General features: G+C 34.0%; 1 protein-coding gene and 3 long non-coding RNA genes across 7 annotated transcripts in view; 1 reads left to right on the top strand and 3 right to left on the bottom strand.

Moving 5' to 3' along the window:
- Positions 1-1,018: 1,018 nt before the first annotated feature.
- dynll1 (dynein, light chain, LC8-type 1) lies at positions 1,019-5,300 on the bottom strand. Its single transcript, NM_213024.2, has 3 exons — positions 5,238-5,300; positions 4,382-4,520; positions 1,019-1,617 (listed from the first exon to the last, which is right to left on the bottom strand). The coding sequence occupies exons 2-3, from the start codon at positions 4,511-4,513 to the stop codon at positions 1,480-1,482; spliced, it is 270 nt and encodes an 89-aa protein (NP_998189.1). The 5' UTR covers positions 4,514-4,520; positions 5,238-5,300; the 3' UTR covers positions 1,019-1,479.
- Positions 5,301-5,853: 553 nt separating this feature from the next.
- LOC141375571 (uncharacterized) overlaps positions 5,854-20,016 on the top strand; it is an 18,368-nt gene continuing 4,205 nt past the window's right edge. The window contains exons 1-6 of one of the 4 annotated variants that reach the window (XR_012384044.1): positions 5,859-5,894; positions 5,962-6,018; positions 10,867-10,974; positions 16,156-16,246; positions 17,456-17,520; positions 17,793-17,855. This is a non-coding gene — a long non-coding RNA (uncharacterized lncRNA). Of the gene's footprint in view, positions 5,895-5,961; positions 6,019-10,866; positions 10,975-16,155; positions 16,247-17,455; positions 17,521-17,792; positions 17,856-20,016 lie in introns of all 4 variants that reach the window. The other 3 variants (XR_012384046.1, XR_012384045.1, XR_012384047.1) reach the window with 3 other exon arrangements.
- si:dkeyp-51b9.3 lies at positions 10,743-13,477 on the bottom strand. The gene is made up of 3 exons (XR_223922.5): positions 13,416-13,477; positions 12,028-12,161; positions 10,743-11,000 (listed from the first exon to the last, which is right to left on the bottom strand). It is a non-coding gene; the product is annotated as a si:dkeyp-51b9.3 (long non-coding RNA).
- LOC101882034 (uncharacterized) overlaps positions 17,326-20,016 on the bottom strand; it is a 3,497-nt gene continuing 806 nt past the window's right edge. The window contains exons 2-3 of the long non-coding RNA XR_223921.5: positions 17,671-17,818; positions 17,326-17,546 (exon numbers count right to left, since the gene is read on the bottom strand). This is a non-coding gene — a long non-coding RNA (uncharacterized lncRNA). The remainder of the gene's footprint in view (positions 17,547-17,670; positions 17,819-20,016) is intronic.

Raw genomic sequence — 20,016 nt, 5'->3', positions numbered from 1 at the left:
TCCACTGCAGTGGTCTCAAACTTCCTGCGTAACAGTGTTTAGTATTCTTGAACGCCTTGATTATTTGCATCAGCTGTGGTTGATTAGGGTTGAAGCAAAACTGCAGAGCTGCGGCCCTCCAGGAATCCAGTTTGAGACCAATGTTCTAAAGCAGGGGTGTCCAAACTTGATCCTGGAGGGCCGTGTCCTGCATATTTTATTTCCAATCCTCATTTAAACACTTGAACCAGCTAATCAAACTCTATGTTTACAGAAACTTTTTTGTTGAAGCAAGCTAGAGCTAAACTATACAGTACACCAGCCCTCCAGGAATCCAGTTTGATATTCATGTTCTAAAGTACGAAGTATTAAGCTTGATTTTTTTGAGTGGGTTATAAAATGAGTCACTGCGTTTTCCAGCAGTGGTTACAAAAACAAGTAGATTATCAAACTCTATTCCGGGAGGGCCGCAGCTCTGCATGCTTTAGCTCCAACTCAAACCTGCTTAATAGTGTTTAGTAGTCTTGAACACCTTGATTAGTTGCATCAGCTGTGTTTGATTAGGGTTGGAGCAAAACTGCGGCCCTCCAGGAATCCATATCGAGAGCTATGCGTTAGTACATGTTGAAAATATGTGAATTCAGGGTTTTGATGTTTGCTTTAAACATTAGGGGTGTAATTTAATACATTTTGTAAATGCAACCGTGTGGTTCTTAAAACAGGTCCACATTTTAGTTGGTTTGTTAATCGTCATTAATATATATCCATTGAGGAATGTAAAATATGCTTAGAGGTTTTAAAGCGACAGCTTTTAAGTTGCAGGCAGCTTAAAATAGTCCTAATTTATGCACAGTGACAACATCTAAATCCGTCAGCTTTGAGCTTCAGTGGGTATTTTTAGGTTTACAGACGAGAGCTTACACTAGTGTTGTGTAAGATGGAGATTTTTATATTGTTTAATATTCATAATGTATTAGATGCTCGTGTTATTGTTGCTTATGTGTGATGAGATGCACAAAACAATCTAATTTGACTCAAATTTGTTTAATATAAACTAGACTTTATCAGATCCACAGTAAAAAAAAAGAAAACGTTGACCATTGAGGAATGTAATCAAGTAGAGGATGACAATTGTAACCAATATTAATAATTTACTGATCTATTTTTCTTCTCCGAAAACGTTTCCTAATTATTAAACAAAAATGGGAAACCTCCACTGAGCAGCAGCAGTCCATCATACACCTCCAGACATGAACTCCAGCCAAACCATTTAGCTTTAATTAAAAAACGAAAGAGATGACATGAGACGCTCAAACTGGATAGAAAACAAAAATAAATACAAGTGTTTCTTTACGGCATTTCCCTCTCACACGGCCATTTTTAGAAACTATAATCAAAAAGAAAGGAGAAGCAGCCGAGAGAAGGCAGGTCCCGGATCAGGAATGGTGAGCCTCGTCAGTACAGTCAGTTCATTAATTCTGCTTGGTGTAAATGAATCGCTCAGCCTGATTTGAAGAGCAGGATGGCCACCTGACCCAGGTAGAAGTAAATGAAATGCTTGGTCTCGTGAGTCACGTAGCTGCCAAAGTTCCTTCCCACGATGCAATGCCAGGTGGGGTTGTACTTTTTGTCGAATTCCTGCAAAAGGAAACGATGGAGATGCCATTTACTATTGACGAATCACATGCGAGTGGCGGATTGATCCCGCCCTCATGCCAATAAACACCAATCAGAGAAGAGATAAACAGTTCATTATGATTAACACTGTCTTCGTTATATTATTTCATACTTTGAATATTAAGGGAATTTAATTACACTAAATTATATTTATGTGGTCGTTTATTTTTCATTTATGAGCTGTTTTGATTTGAGCACAAACCTAAAAAAATTTAAATCCGTTATAAATCTTAGTAAATGCACACCTCCACACTAATACCTTTTCATTTATGAATGCATGTTTTTCTTAACGTTTTGGCTTTCATTTCACACTGGTACTGCGTCTTTAGAAAACGAAAATGCTGTCCAAAAAGTGGTTAAATTTGACAATATTGTTTTGGTGTTGTAGTGTGCACTATGTAAATAGGGGCTTTCGAAAAAGCTAACATGAAGAATTCAGCTAACATGGTGGACAACATTGTAAAGCAGATATTTTGACAGTTGTACGCCTGATTCACACGGTAAGTCAGCATCAACGCTTGAAGGGCGTGTCTGAAGTTGGAGCTAATAAAATCAGAATGCAATTGGCTACTGTCTGAGCTCGGATATTTGCATAAAGCTGGGCTCGACTAGAAGGACTGCCCAACGGCCCGGGGCCAATGCTGACATTGGCCAATTGGTCCGACATTGCCTGAATGAGGTGGTCTCGACTTAATTGAAAAAAATTCTGGAGCGGTTCGGTTGTAGTGGAAAAGCAAAACGATTAAACAAACCAGCCCATATCACAGTGTATTATGGTTGTGTAATCGTCATATAAGGCTAAGAGAGGATGAGGAGGATGAGATGTCATTCAATCTGGTAAATGTGAATTCCGAATTCAAAAGTAAAACCATGCTGAAATATTAGAGTGTTCATAAGGAAAATTGAGAGAAATTACTAATCTAATAACTCTTCCATTTTTAATCGTGTAGTATTTTGTATTGGGCCTATTGTCTTGTTTATTTCTGCACGGACACGTCTCCTCGAAAGGAAAGGCAGACCAACATTGATCTGCTTCATGATCTGACTGCAGTCTCGCTTTAACGGTTATTTCTATCAATAATTTAAGCTTATAGTGCATAATTCTAGCCAACAATCTTTATATAAAAATATAAATGTATAATAAATTTATAATAAGTTTGGCTTTTAACACATTATTTAAAATGTGACTTTTTCTTTTTGAAGAGGCCAGTGAAAATTTTGACAGGGCAAGTAAAAAATCAATAGTAATTCAATTGACTATCGGGCCAGTAGAAAAAAAATCCTTAGCGTTAAACCCTGATAAAACGATCTGATTATTTCTGTTGGCACTTTTAAAGTTGAGAAATTTCCAACTTCTGCAGCGTGCAACGCCGCTGAAGCAGTACAGACAGATCCACAATTTAGTCCAGCAACACTTGATATCATCCTTTCAGAGTGATTTAGGTATTATTTAAAATTAATGTCAGCTCGTAGATGATTTGTATTGCTTTTCTATAAAGCACAGGGAATGTTTACTAAGAGCTGTTGTTCAGTCAACTGTTTTTGCACATTTTGCTTTGATGTTTCAAAGAGACGGAAAGTAAATAAATGGCAGCCGAATACGATGCGGGCAAAAGCATCTCATGTCTGTGCAGTACATGAATGAAAGCGTTTTCAGTTGTTTTAGTGTGCATGACCAATTTTTCGGTAAGAATTATAAATAATGTGAATATTGAAAAGTTTTAAGACGAAAGCACAATTTTCAAATTTATCTGGATTAGTGTACACGTAGCCTAAGACAGTTAGCAGATTATTGCCTTTAAGTATTTTTTTTTAACTAAAACTTTACTGTTTAAATTTGAATAATAAAAAAAAAATAAATAAAATAAATAAATAAATAAATAAATAAATAAATAAATAAATAAATAAATAAATAAATAAATAAATAAATAAATAAATAAATAAATAAATATATATATATATATATATATATATATATATATATATATATATATATATATATATATATATATATATATATATATATATATATATATATATATATATATATATATATATATATATATATATATATATATATATATATATATATATATAGTAGCTAATTTTTAATCTTGATGAAAGTATTTTCCAATAGTTTTTTTTTTCTGACCGGAAAAAAAAAAACGAAAGTGTAACCCTAAAGATTGCCCTTAAAAAAAAAAAGAATATATATATATATTTTTTTTTTTTTTTCTTAATTTTATTGAAATATAAACAATTTATAATTAACACTGCAGTACTGTGTATTATGATCTTAAGATGAAGTAACTATTTTTATGCAAAATAATATATTATCTTTTATTGCTGAAGCATAAAAAAAGTTTACTTCTAAATTTAAAAATAAATGCTAAAAAAAAAATTAAAGATAATAACATTAAAAATAAAAAGGTTCCAAATTTAAGGTTAACAAACAAATTCAGTAGCAAAATTAATATTATTCTGACTAAAAAAAAATTTATAGGAAAATGTAACCCAAAAAATCTGCCTTTTAAACCAATTTCTTTTTTTTTTTAATTAAAAGACAAACATATATTAATAATAAACACTGCATCTTTATTAAGATGAAATTACTATTTTTACGCAATAGCAAATTCAATCAATTCAATTCATTCAATCATGTTTTTAAAAATGTTTTTTCATTGCATTCCAATACTTGAAATAACCAAACAAACCATGCGTTTACCTTCTTGATATATGCGGCGATGTCCTTCTCGATGTTGTACTTCTCCAGCGCCTGTGTTGCGCACTCCACAGCATCCTGCTGCATCTCCTCAGACATGTCAGCATTCTTGATCACTGCCTTCCTGTCCGACATGATGCTTCTGTAGACACATAAGGAGGAAAGAAGGAGTTAAACTGCTCTCAATCTGAGCTACACCCTCTGACGCGCCCTACTGAGTGCCCATCCTGCTGTCTGCCCTGCCCAGTGCACAGCCCTCGAGCATCTGCTGACTGTGATGATGGTGGTGAAACTGGTAATAAAGATGGCCAGGCGTCAGAGTCAGGGCGGATGGATCTTACATAATATCAGCACATGAGATGCTTCACAGCCTTTATTCCATCTATCATTGCATAACATCACGTGGCATACTTTGCCAGGTTACTGTTGCCATGGACACCTGAACCAAAGGCTGTACTCAGCACCACTGATTATTTCAGCAAACTTATACTTTATTTTGGACATGATGATCGTGTAAGTTTTAATCAATTATAATTAATTAAACCAACAATCATCAAATTCAATTTGAGATGCCTATTTTAATTAATAAAATATAAATGAATGGCGTTGTGGATATTTTTAGAATAATTAAATAAATTTTATATGTGAATAAACACTATTTAACGTCATTATACTAATGTTCTGAAGGTTATTCAATGATTATTTAATTTATTTTTAATTCAGTTGCTGAAATGTAGGTGTACAGCCAACTAGGTGCACCATTGCTTACTCTGAACGGAATGAAAAACATCAGATATTCTGTTTTACACACTATTGTGAAGTACAAACATCAATAAAATAATAATAAACACATTTTTACCTTATTTTTATGTAGATTTCTTGACACGGAGAAAACAGCGACTCACTCGCAGCGCCTGTGATGCTCCCGCTGAGTGCTTGACCAAAAGTAATGTAGGTGTGCAAATGTCGTTGGCCCCTCCCGCTCTTGTCTGCCATTGGTTGGCGCTGCCAAGCCCGGTTCTGTGATTTGTCCGCTCTGCTCAAGTCTCGCCGCAATGTATTCCTGCATTTTATTTCAGACCGTCATGCCTTGCGCACAAGACGCTTCGCTGGTGTCCACAGCAACGGAGTGAAAACTCTAGAAAAAAAGGGAGGTGAAATCTATAAGAGATACAGCTGCGGATACGCACGTCAATATAGCATCATTGTTGTGACTCTGTATAATAATAATTAATATTTTTACAGTATTGTAATGGTTGGGTTTAAAGTTAGGGCAGGGGTAGACGTTAAAAATACAGTCTATTAGGTAATTTAATAAATAACATAAATAATACTCGGTAAAACTACTGTTTTTAAATGATTGTGACGGTTGAGTTTAGGGTTGGGGTTGGGGTAGATGTTAATAAAATACAAATAGTGGGTATTGAATAAATAATATAATTAATTCTCGTTAACTTCCGGCCGCAGCTGTATCTGATCTAGCAACAACCTAGAAAAAGGGCGGGCGTTTGAAAAGGTAACCGAGAAGATACATTTTTAGAAAATTTTGATTAATATAACACGAATGTCAAACATTTGAACAGGTATAGCTTATAGGTCTTTTGCAGCAGATGACTTTACAACATTTTAAGACATTGTAGGTGAGTAGGGTAAAAAAAAATACCTTTAATCACCACACTTGTTGATTAATGGGCTATATGCACACAGACTTTTAATTTTCAGCCAGGCAGCCCAAGGGCTTTTGTCTTTCCATTACAAAATTGTCAAGTTTAAGATCTGATTTCTTTAGAAATCAGTAATTTTCACTGCCTGTTAGATATACGATATGAAGTGGGTCTCAGATCGGACAAGAAACACTGCATTAAAATCAATTTCCCCCCCGCCATGTCTTTAAAATATGACAGTTTATTTTACACCTGTATTTTCAATTGAATTTCTGCGCTAGCCTGCTGTTCCTGACGGCGCTAGTGGTTACAACAGTCTTTCATCCCTTTTTACACTTGAACAACTAAATTAATGCTTAAGTCTGTTTAACTGAATGTATTGTAATTACATCACAACATCAATGCTGTAAAAACAACCTTTTAAAATTGAAAATAGTCGCATAAAAGCTTTCACCGGAAGTTTATTATTGGCTTTAAAACTCTAGCTGTGCATAGAGCCCATTAACGTTACCTTAAATATTGCATTTTATGATGAGTTTTCTCAAACAAAGAGTTCAGATGCAAAAACCTCTAAGTGCCGTCTGAAATTTCCACTGAAAATTAACATTTTTCTCAGCCTCCTTTGTTTATTTTGAGATATTTTACATTAAAGACCAGGTAAATGACTAATTCTTTGCCCTAAAAGAGATATTACTGAACATTCACCCAGGAGCCTGATAAAAATGCTCATTTTAGAGGAAAATGTCAGACAGCATTTAGAGGTTTTTGCATCTAAACTCTTTAAACGTTGTTTAAATAAACAAAAGAAGCATTTTTTTCATTAAATATGTGATAAGTTACACATGTTCAAAGTTCAAAATTCTTGTTTCATTTTATCTTATTTTAAATATTTTTGACGTATTACAGTCACAGATGGGATGTTGGGAATCTCTTTTATCACTCCAATTCAGAAAATTCTCTGAACATATGCAGAAAATAAAGGATTTTTATAATTTGTTGTACATTTAAAGGTTGTATATGAAACACATGCCTGAAAACAGATTACACATCACTCTGTAAAAAAAAACAACCAAAAAAACTGTCAGAATGAATAAGACATGTAGTTCTGCTAAATCTGTGAATCAATGCAAAAGAAAAAACTTTGAAAAAAATTGAAAAAAACAGCTTTTGATAAAGTGTGATCAATGCAACCCTTAAAATAGAAAATGGGTAAAGTGTATAAGAGATACACACACCAATATAGCATCATTGTTGTGACACTGTATAATAATAATTAATATTTTTACAGTATTGTGATGGTTGGGTTTAGGGTTGGGGTAGACATTAAAAAATACAGTTTGTTGGGTAATTTAATAAATAGCATAAATAATACTCGGTAAAACTACTGTTTTTACATTACTATGGCAGTTGGGTTTAGGGTTGGGGTAGACGTTAATAAATTAACAAGTAATGGGAAATTTAATAAATACTATCAATAATTCTCGTTAATTTCCGGCCGCAGCTGTGTCTGATCTTGCAACAACCCAGAAAAAGGGTGGGCGTTTGAAAACGTAACCGAGAAGAGAAAGTTTTAGAATATTTTGATTAATAAAACATGCATGTCAAACATTTGAACAGGTATAGCTTATAGGTCTTTTGCAGCAGACAAATTTACAACAATTCAAGACATTGTATGTGAGTAGGGTAATAAAATAACCATCAATCACCACACTTCCCTTGTTGACTGGGATTGTATGCACACAGGCTTTTAATTTTCAGCCAGACAGCCTAAGGGCTTCCCGTAAACTGTCTTTCCATTACAAAATTGTCATGTTTAAGATCTGCTTTCTTTAAAAATTTACGATAGGAAGTAGGTCTCAGATTTTACAATAAACACTGCATTTAATTACATTTTCCCCTGTCATGTCTTTAAAATATGACAGTTAATTGTACTCCAGTATTTTCAATGGAATTTCTGCTTTAGTCCAGCCTGATCTCACGAGAAAACGTAAGTATTTTACGTTTTGGCAGTTTAGTGGCTAATTCGTACGAGTTCAGTCGTACGAAATTGTACGATTTTAGAAAGGTGGCGTGGCACCTAACCCAACCCACCCAACCGTCATTGGGGGATGAGCAAATCGTACTAAAATGTACAAATTAGTTTGTACGAATTTGTACGAATTAGCCACTAAATAAAAAAAAGCTACGAAATGCAGTAAGATTGTGAGTCTGTTGCTACTGAAGGTGCTAGTTGTCACAATGGTCTTTCATCTCGTTTTACACTTGAACAACTAAATTAATGCTTAAGTCTATTTAACTGAATGTATTTTAATTACATTACAACATCAATGCTGTAAAATCCACCTTGTGAAATTGAAAATAGTCACATTAAGCTTTCACCGGAAGTTTATTGTTGGCTTTAAAACTCTAGCTGTGCATAAAGCACATTAACGTTACCTTAAATATTGCAATTTATGAAATGAAGAGTACAAATGCAAAAACCTCTCAGTACCGTCTGAAATTTCCACCAAAAATTAACATGTTTCTCAGCCTCCTTTGTTTATGTTGAGATATTTCACTTTAAAGACCAAGGACTTATTTTTTGATATTGTGATATTATTAAACATACACACACAAAAGCCTGATAAAACTGCTCATTTTAGAGAAAAATGTCAGACAGCATTCAGAGATGTTTGCATCTAAACTCTTCAAATGTTGTTTCAAACAAGCAAATTAAGCAGTTTTCCATTAAATATGTGAAGTTACACACATTTGTAGCACAAAAATTAGAACATTTTTAAGACTGCTAATATTTCCTTTTATACTGTTCCTAAGGTATATGTAAATAAAAAAATGTACATGTTGTCAGAGCATTTTATTTAGTATCTCCAGCAGAAAAGGACACTTCTGGGCAGCCCACAATTAAGCATACATCTGAAAATTGCTTATACACCAACATCCAAGCATGCAATAGACCTGAACAGTGCAGTAAATTTGGAGAGGAGGGGTGTGGATGAAGACCTGGTGCAGTGCAATCTGAGCTGCATCCAATGCTTTTTAACGTGCTCACCTAACCCCATCCCTAACCCTACCCATCACAGTGACTTCACTCACCCCATTGAGTGCATTTTTTTTAATTAATGTCAGGGTAATAATAACAACATCATTCGAATTTGTTACAAAGAGTGTACATGAGTTTTACAGATAAGTAAAGCATTAAATAAGCACATACAAGGGAGAAATAAATAATAATATAAAATCATGTGTTAAGAAAATTAAGAAGGGGAACAAATTAACAGTTCTAATGTCCTGTTGAATTTCCTTTACAAAGACAATAAAACAGGGTACGCGTTGAAAGGATTTACAGCTGTGTATATGGAATTTAGCAAGGATTAAAAGGAAATGTATAATGAAATATTCCTTACTTTTATTATCAGGAGTATTGAAAAAAACCCAACAGGACCATTGAGTGCATTGTGTCTGAAATTGCATCGCTGAGTGATGCAATCCTAGCATGCATCATATCCAGATACTATTGGTATTTTGTTCAAAATTGTTAAAAAGTTGTTGCTTTTACCCAGACATTTATAAAGAACTTATTTTAAAGTAGTAATTACAATATGATACCATAAAACTGTGATATTTTTATCCAAGGTTATCATACTGTCAGAATCTTATACTGGCACAAGCACATGCCTATTCTCTTTCCAATTAAAACCCTTGTTCCATGCAAGGTGACAGCGCTAATATAGCTATAGTTTGACATTTAACCCTGTAAACCCGTAATAATAGCATGATTTTTACTGGTTTATCTTATTGTCATGGGTCATTCGATACAGTGAATATTATGGACAATAAGATCTTACTGTGAGCCTGAAACTGAGCAAAATTGTGCAATTTGATGCAGCAGGGTGTAAATGTGATTCATTTTTTAAATTAGGATTCACAAATTATCAAATAAACCAGTGTTTGTCAACCACGTTCCTGGAGGATCACTAACACTTCATTGTTTGGATGTCTTTTCAGTCTCTAATGAGCTGATTTTCTGAAACAGGTGTGTTTGGTTTCAAGAGTTCACACTTAGCTGATGATTTACAAAGCTTATTTGGCATGCTGTCCCGGGAGAGAGCCCCGAGCTCAAGGGCTCCTCGAGCCCGGGGCTTCCTCCCGTTGGCAGAGCAAGAAGGGAGCCCGAGCTCGGTGGATCTCAGAACTCCCCTGCCGCTGTAGCTAAGGGAACGTAAGGAATTAGACCAGCTTGATTGTTAAGTATGTTGAATGTCTTTGGATGGTGGGAGGAAACCGGAGAGCCCGGGGAAAACCCACGCGGACACGGGAAGGACATACAAACTCCCCACAGAAACACTCACCGGTCCTATCGAACTAGGACCGGCAGTATTCTTGCTGTGTGGTTCACAGTGCTAACCACTGGACCGCCGTGCCGCCCAATTACAGGTAAAGGAGGAGAATAGGGGAGGAGGGGGGTTTCTTCCAAACGAAGATAAAGTGAACTGAAAACTTAGACTATTTATGGTGCCTTAGGGCTCATATGATTGGAAGATTAGTGATTAGCAAATGCGAGACTGGACGTGATAAATCATAAGCACGCGATCCTCTCGAAATTAGTTTATGAATAAACTTCACTTAGGAGAAAATGTGCAGAGATGGTGGTCCTCCAGGAACGTTGAGAAACAATGACATTAACCACAGTATAGCTTCAGCCCGGTAAATGTTCATGTTTATTTGAAATATTGGTAAAATGAAAAAAGTTTTTTCTAAGTTTATAAATTTATACATTTTATTAGTTGCTTTAATAAAATATGTTTGAATTGTTGCTGTTGCTAGGCTGTGTGGAAAAGCACTATCTTCCTGTTGCCAACAGAGAAGTCAATAAAAAAGTCATCTTCGGATCCCACTAAGTAACTCTCAGTATTTCCCACAATGCAGTGCCAGGTGCTCCCATGTTTTCTTTGAAATTCCTATAGGAAAGACATTAGTTAGAAAAAGAGATTCAAATGTATATAAAAGTGATTTCCAAGTCTCAAAATAGAAAAGCAATTAAAACAATTAATATATGCTCCTCCTTTAACATTTTTACATAAAATGTTTGTATATATGCATTTCCTGTGAAAAAAAAAGTGCATTACTAACTCTTGTAAATAACTAAAATTATAAAATGTGCGAAACATATTTGTATGTAATTTGATAATTATGTACCCTCTCCTCTGTTTTGTTTTCTTTTTTTTTTTCTTTTTTTCCCCTCTTCTTTGTTTTTTTCATTTATTTCATTCTTGTTAAGAAATGTAAAGTGATTGTATTGTATAACAAAACAACTAAAACTGTACATGCTGGTTCTTGTTAATAAAAAAAAAAAAAAAAAAAAAAAAAAAAAAAAAAAGACATTAGCTGCGTCCCAAATGGCACACTCTACACTATGCACTCATGCACTATGTACTTATGCACTTACACACTCAACAGGGTAGTATATGTATGTAGTGGCGTCCCAAATGGCACACTAATGTTTTTTTACTAAGCGGAAATTCAAACCGTTTCCCTGATGACGTTTGACGGTTGCCAAATCATTGAAGTAAACGGCCGAATTATCAAATAATACCTGCAGTGAGTGTTGCCGCAATCACTATCGGGAGGCACTATAATCACTCTCGTAAAAGAATTTTGCTTTCACCTTCCAAATTAAATAAAGTTATTCAACATGTGCGTCCGATGCTCCGCCCCTTCCGCTACGTAAGCAAACCTGCGGTCGTTGAGTGCGTGAAGTGTCCATCATTACACACTTCATTTTAGCGGCTGAATGAGTGCATCATCCGGGTAATTGAAGTGCACTTATTATTTTTAGAGTTTTCAGTGTGAACGCACTACTTACACTATTTATACTACAAAATGACGTAGAATAGTGCATAAGTATGCGATTTGGGACGCAGCTATATAGTGTTAAGCTCCACTGAACCTTTTTTCAGGGGAGATTCTCTGTAAAACTCTTTTCACCTGATAGATGTAATTACAAATGTCTTTGCCATTGTTATACATATTGACAGCCAGAAGAGCGCACTGTAGAGCTTCCCGCTGCATCTCGTCACTCATCGTTGAAAGGTGTACCTGAATCGATGCCATTAATCTTTCTGCATTCATAAGAAAATATTCTGTATTAATGAGCAAGTATGAGACAGGACAAAATCTGGAGTCAAATTTAAGACTTTTAAAGATTTTTTAAGACCATTTTGAATACATTTTAGACTTTCAGACAGGGCTAAATGCTTAGGATATTTTCTAATCTACACTATTAGAAATAAAGGTAAGTGAGCTGTCACTGGGGTGGTACCCTTTTAAAAGCTACAAATTTTTACCTAAAAGGTCCATAATAGTACCGTATTATTAAATTGATTATCAAATCTCAAAATTTGAAGGTGATAATATATACATTTGAGGTACAAATATGGACCCTTTAAGTCCAAATGTCTACATTTTGAAAAGGTACCATCCCAGTGACAGCTTGCATCATACCTTTTATTTCTGAGAGTGTATTGGCCTGGTTTTCCAGTGGAAAATATTTTTACTTACCCCATCAAAAAATAAATAAAATAATAATAATAAATAATATTATATATATATATATATATATATATATATATATATATATATATATATATATATATATATATATATATATATATATATATATATATATATAATATAGCCACATATTTTACACATTGTGCCAAAGTAAGCAAACTCTATTGTATACACATACACATTTCTCTTTTAAAAAAGTTTTGAAAAGTTTTAAAAACTATAATCTAAACTAAATATATGCACAACCATCTGCCCAGATCAGTGTCCTCAGCATATATGGCCTATATATATGGAGAACAAATGGTATTGTATTGTTATTTAACCATATCAGTTAATAGAGTTACAGGTAGAGTTTTGTTAAATGTTTTATTAAGATGGATTGTGATTGGATGGGACAGGAAAAGTGTAAATATGGACATAAGAAAATAAAGACCTTATTAAAGTATTTAAGACCTACAAAACAATATTTCAGTGAATTTAAGACTTTTCAAGGCCTGAAATTTAGATTTTGAAATTTAAGACATTTAAAGACTTTTAAGACCCCTTGGACACCATCAACAAAATCTTCCAGAACTTTTTTGATTAATATCAGTGTTAACATCAGTTGTGCTGCTTTATATTATTGATGAAACTATCATATATTATTTTCCAGATCATTTGATAAATAAAGTTCAACAGATTAGCATTTATTTTAAACAGAAGTCCATGGTAACAAGAAAGATGCTTTTCATTTTACATTTCTTATTGACCCTAGAATGTTGAGTGTGTGCATGTATATATAAATTAATAAAACATGCTCTTACCTGTAGATTCACTCAGTTTCTGTAACACCGTGTTTCACCTGCGTTTGTAGATAGTGTAATGTAACTCCACCGGTTCATCACGACATCACAAACCAGCCCTCTGACATCACACCTGACAACATTCCTTTACTTATTCGGTCCCTTATTTCCGCACTCTCTACTGAATTAAAGAACTAGAGCATGTGGGACATTAGGAACAGACATTGGAAGAATTTATAACACAAAAAATTAACACAATATTGTCAGCTCTGCATATCCTCTGCAGATGTTCTCAGTTTCAGACCTCTAGCTCATTTTGTACATCTCCCTTACTTGACACACAATGATCAGCTCATGGATCTCTCTGTTGACGAGCTGATGATCTGAATCAGGTCTGTCAAGTAAGGAGGACATACAAAATGTGTGAGGACTGGAATTAAGAACCACCGTCTCAGAAGAACAACATAAAGGTAAATCTTAACAAAAACAAGACTATTGTATTAATACTGTATGACATTAGGTGTCATGGTGGCGCAGTGGGTAGCACGATTGCCTCACAGCAAGAAGGTCACTAGTTCGAGTCCCAGCTTCGTCACACGGGCATTGTACACACGGGAATTGCATTTTCTTGTCGTGTTGGTGTTGGTTTCCACCGGGTGCTCCGGCTTCCCGCACAGTACAAACACATACGCTATAGGTGAATTGGATAAGCTGAATTTGCCATATATGTGAGTGAGTGTTTCCCAGTGTTGGGTTGTGGCTGGAAGGGCATTTACTGTGTAAAACATATGCTGGATAAGTTGATGGTTCATTCAGCTGTGGCGACCACTGATTAATAAAGGGACTAAGCTGAAAAGAAAATGAATGAACGAAAGATTGTTTTTAAAAAAAAATTTTTATTTATTTATTTATTTATTTTTATTTATTTATTTTTTTATTATGCTTTAAACAACATATACATGACAATACAGCAAACAAAACAATGCCAGGGTGATAGAAAATAAATGATAACATCAATACATAAAATAAAATAAAACAAACATAAAAATAAGAGTATAAATACTTAACTAAAAATTCTTACAAATATAAACAAGCAGGACCTTTACATTAATCAAATATTTTGAAACTAGAGCACAGTTGGACAGTTTTAATGGCCTTTCGATTAGCACTATGCTGAATAGTGCAAAAGTAATTTTTCAGTTCCTTATAAAACACAGTAAAACAAGGTTTTTTGTTGGAAAATGTACACTTATGAATATGAAACCTAATTAGCAAAATAAATAGGTTAATAACAAAAGCTTCATTATTCAAATTATCATAATTAAAATACCCAAAAATTACAGTTTCATAATGCAAATTAAAGTTAAAGAGAACCCTTTTCTTTATAAAAACAGAAGCATCATACCAGAGTTTTTTTAACATAACCACAGTGCCAGAAAAGGTGGGGTACAGTTTCCAAATGCAAAGAACAAAAAGAGCAATTTATATCAATATCCTTTTTAAATTTACTTAGGAAATGTTTAACTGGATAGAAATTATGAATTAGTTTAAAAGATATTTCTTTTATCTTATTTGTAACCAAAAATTTGTGAGGCAATGACCAAATACTTTCCCATTTAGGAATTCTTACAAAATTATTCCAATAGGTAATAGAGCAAGGTTTAGATACAACTTGATTTACAAATAGAGAGCGAATAGATTTGTTATTTTTAGACTGTGAGAAACAAATTTTACCACACACTGTATCAACTAGTTTGATTATGGGCTTATGAATCCAAGTTACACCTCTAAATAAGGAAACAATATTAGAATTAATTGCAGAGAAAACAAGAGAAAATTCCTTGGGAGTGAACGAAAGATTGTTTGACATCAGCGACAGCTAAAATGCATGTCACATCATCCACCCATATATCAATATTCATTCATTCATTTATTTTCTTTTCGGCTTAGTCCCTTTATTGATCTGGGGTCACCACAGTGGAATTAACCGACAACTTACCCAGCACATGTTTTACCCATCACTGGGAAACACCCATACATTCCCATTCACTCACTCACTCACTCACTCACTCACTCACTCACAACTGACATTTTAGCTTACCCAATTCACATATAGCGCATGTGTTCGGACTGGGGGGGGAAACGGAGCACCTGGAGGACACCCACGTGAACACAGGGAGAACATGCAAACTCCACACAGGAGTTTTGAGGCTCGAACCAGCGACCTTCTTGCTGTGAGGCGACAACGATACCCTCTGCGCCACTGCACCCCCCATATATTAATATATAAATATGTTATTAATTATATATGAATATGTCAGGATCACTGTGTCATGAACAGTAAGGACCAAGCAACCTCTACAGGTTCTCTGAGAACCATATCAAAAAAGTGACTTTTGTCTATATAGTGTATTGTATTTTTAAACAAAATTTGTTGACAAAATTACTTTTTAGTTCTGTATTTGTTTTACTTTTTAAAAAATGGTTCTACTACTGACATCAAACCCTGAATCCTTATTAATAAATAATTTTTTAAAAGAAAAGAAATGCTGTAGTTGCATCTGTATTGTGTTATAGTTAATCTTGGTATCGTATCGAAGTTAAACCTTTGACAACACTATTCTGCAAACACAAAACATTAAAAAAACTACAGGCAATTGTGAAGCAATCAATTTATTGCAGTTGTGCATCGTCTAAATATGTTCAAATTAAAGTTAATGTTGTGGACTGAAGCTCAAAATATATTTGTGTGATTTTTCAGAACAGGCAGAACGAGATTTGTTCACTCATACATTTGAAACCACGCGATTAACAGGATCTCAAACACAAGACAATTATTCTGGAAAACCGAAGTAAGACTCGTTTTTTTTGTTTTTTGTTTGCTACGTTCTAACTTAAGCTGAACATTTCCTGAAGCAGAATTGATTGCACATAAAAAAAGTTATCATGACACATAAGTTGACCATTTTTTTTTTCTTTTTTTCAAGCAAAAATAAAAAATAAAAATCAACTCGCCATTGGACATTAAAGTGGTTAATTTAAGTTTGTAATAAGCCCACAGCAAGTTTTATTTGTGATTATATTTTATTTGTTTTATTAATGCAGTTGTAGTCAAAATTATCAGCCCTCCTGTGAAATTCGATTTATTTTAATATGCAAAAATGATTTAATATTTTTGAGAACATTTTTGGCCGTCACGGCGGCGCAGTGGGAAGCACGATTGCCTCACAGCAAGAAGGTCACTGGTTCGAGCCTCGGCTGGGTCAGTTGGCATTTCTCTGTGGAGTTTGCATGTTCTCTCCGCGTTGGTGTGGGTTTCCTCCGGGTGCTCCAGTTTCCCCCACAAGTCCACTGTGTAAAGCATATGCTGGATAAGTTGGCGGTTCATTCCGCTGTGGCGACCCTAGATTAATAAAGGGACTAAGCCAAAAAGAAAATGAATGAATGTGAACTTTAACACATTTTTAAACAACAGTTTTAAAAACTAATTTTTAATAACTGAATTATTTTGTCTTTGCCAAGATGACAATAAACAATATTTTACTCTGAATTTTGCTAGATACTAGTATTTAGTGCCATTTGATGGCATAACTAGGATAATTATGTTAACTAGGTAAGTTTAGTTAATTAGGCAAGTTATTGTATAACATTAGTTTGTACTGTAAAAAAATAAAGGAGGCTAATAATATTAAGCTTAAAAATTATTTATATATATATATATATATATATATATATATATATATATATATATATATATATATATATATATATATATATATATATATAAAGTAAAATCTGCTTTTATTCCAGCTAAACTAAAGGAAGCACTTTCTCCAGAAGAAAAAAAAATATTATAAGACATACTGTGTAAATCTCCTTGCTCCGTAAAATAACACATGGCAAATATTTGAAAAAGAATAACAATTTCACAGGAGGGCAAATAATGTTTATTTCAACTGTATATATAATTGTTCAATTGTTCATATTATCATTCAGATTTAGTTTGTGTAAATCTGACATTCATGCAGCCTTGAAGAGAAAATATAATTTCTCGCCAACAGTGAAGCAGACATGATGAGTCGTCGGTAAAAGGGAGCAACCGAAGTTTCCCACAATGCAGCTCCAGGTAGGTTTATGCTTTTCGTTAAATTCCTACGATGAAGGATGCAGTATTAAAGTTAATCACTAAACACAACAAAGGTTCCTGACAAAGATTCTGAACAAATACTGATAAAGACTTTTCATTTACTCTGAAAATTAGTGAACAACTCTTCACCTTCGCAATATATGCTGCAGTGTCATTGTTTTCTGTGCACATGCTCTGAGCCATAATGACGCACTGTAGAGCGTCCTGCTGCATCTCATCACTCATACCCCTTACATATTTGACTTCAATAGGTAAGATCGACATGTTTGCTCCGTAGCTGCAAGAAAAACCATTAAGGAATTCAGATTGAACAGGTCAGATTTTTACAATCATCCAACAACTATTTAGCACTCAAACTCAAAAGTTTGGAATCACTTGATGATCAGTAATGGATGACAGAATCAACAATTTTGGATGAACTGTCCCTTTAATAAGCAGAGTGTGTAAACCTTTTGAAATGGATGTCTGGCGTAAATGTAATTTGTCATCTGGGAAACATTTCAGTAGCTTTTAAAGGGGAGAATTAACTGGAAAATAAGGGAAAGAATCCTGTTTAAAAACTTACACCCCCTGTGTTATGTTTCATATATGAACGTTACCATTTCATTGGAGTGCAGTGAGTGCACTATTCTGTGCTTCTGAATGGCTGTATTTAAATGTCGTTTTCGTCTGGTGCAAACAACCAAATTACTTATCACTGCATATCTTGTCATGTGTGTTGTTAGGACACGGGGTTACAATGCAACCAGCTTCCCTAATGTTTACGTTCGTAATATTTATATTATTTGCTAATTAATAACTGCCTCATGTGGAACTCTGAATCTGCGTCTCATTTCAGAGTCTGTTAGTGTCCACCAGAGGTCACATTTCAGTCCTGTACACACACTTTGAGAGCCTTTCTGACTGAATAAATGAAATACGCAGTTTACCACAAAGGCAACCCGGGGTGCTGAAATATAATTGGCTAAACTGGCATTGTGTAAGCACATTTTCAAAGCAGAATATCTGACTTTAGTAATTGATGACAGAACCAATATTATTGGATGAACTGTCCCTTTAGGAGGCAGAGTGCGTGAACGTTTGTAAATGGATGTCTGGCTTAAATGTAATTTTTGTCATCTGGGAAACATTTAAGTAGCTTTTAAATCTCTATCGCAGATCCATCGCTTGAACCACGTTAGTTATAACGTAAAACGCCCATAATGATGCTCTAAACGGGGTGGAGTAACTACTTCCTTAGAGAAGAACCCCATTATTTCTTTGTGCAAATTACAATTTTTTACATGCACACACATTTAAAATATAATCCAATATTAGATTTGGTAAAAACGTGTACTCGCTTTCCATATTAACTGAAATATATGTAAATGGCAGATATATGTTTGCTTTACTAATATTATTGAGAAGTTGAACATGAAATATTCTATTCTAAAACATTAAATCACTTACAAAAGCTAACACATATTCATATAAGTAAATAAATAATGAGGCTATTTATTAAGAAATGAAATGTAATATTTATTATTTATTAGAAATGAAAAAACATTCTTTAATAATATTATTAATAATATTAATGATGATAATAATAAAAACAATAGTAATAATAATAATAATTATTATTATTATTATTAATTAGGACGTTGTCTATTTCTTTATTTTTATTTTTTTAAAGTCTGTTTTTACGATGTGACACATGTAAACCACTGTAGAAATGTAACCAGCAGGCCCATGTCATATACAGTACAGATATTTAATAAATAACCCACTATAAATTAAAAGAATTAACGTATGGTTTTTGTGGTGTGCGACCTGCTTTAGCTTTCGCCATGAGGCTGTGTTCAAAATGACATCAATGTTTTCAAAGTGCACTGTAAAGGGAGCACAACTGTAAACATGAAGATCTCTAAAACTGAACTGTAAAAATAGTTTGAGAGCAAATTACACCTAAGAGAGATGACCTTAATGCTTTTTTAGTTTTAATAATTCCAACTTTGAATGTTAGAATACTCTAAATGAATAGGGCATAGGGGGGATAAGTGGGAATAGAACACAGGCAGGAACTATGTTTCGAACTACAGCTCCAGAGGTGTAGTTGCGATTTCTCAAGTTTGTGACGCAGTTTGCGAATGTTCGTTGAAGCGACGGATTTAAGAAATGGCGAATCAACAAACTATGTTTGTAACGACAGAACTTGCGACCTTAGTTGGCTAACGATGGTTTTGGGAAACGCACACCAGAATATCTGACTTTAGTAATTAATAACAGAATCAATATTTTGTCCCATTAAGAGGCAGAGTGCGTAAACCTTTTGAAATGGATGTTTGGCGTAAATACAATTTGTCATCCTGTTCAAAAACTTACATCCCCTGTAAGTTTCATATATGAATATTCTTTTGTATTTACGGATGAACTGTCCCTTTAAGAGCCAGGATTTGTAAACTCTTAGAAATGTATGTTTAGCGTAAATGTTATGTT

Source organism: Danio rerio, chromosome 8 (assembly GCF_049306965.1).
Source record: "Danio rerio strain Tuebingen ecotype United States chromosome 8, GRCz12tu, whole genome shotgun sequence".
Taxonomy (NCBI): Eukaryota; Metazoa; Chordata; class Actinopteri; order Cypriniformes; family Danionidae; genus Danio; species Danio rerio.
Note: the sequence above shows the minus strand (reverse complement) of the source record. Positions and strands in the feature narration are given on the sequence as shown.

Coding starts and splice junctions, on each gene's coding strand:
- dynll1 (NM_213024.2), bottom strand. CDS start 4,513: ATGTCGGACAGGAAGGCAGTGATCAAGAATGCTGACATGTCTGAGGAG. Junction 1,618..4,381: donor TCGCCGCATATATCAAGAAG/GTAAACGCATGG, acceptor TTCCTTTTGCAG/GAATTCGACAAAAAGTACAA.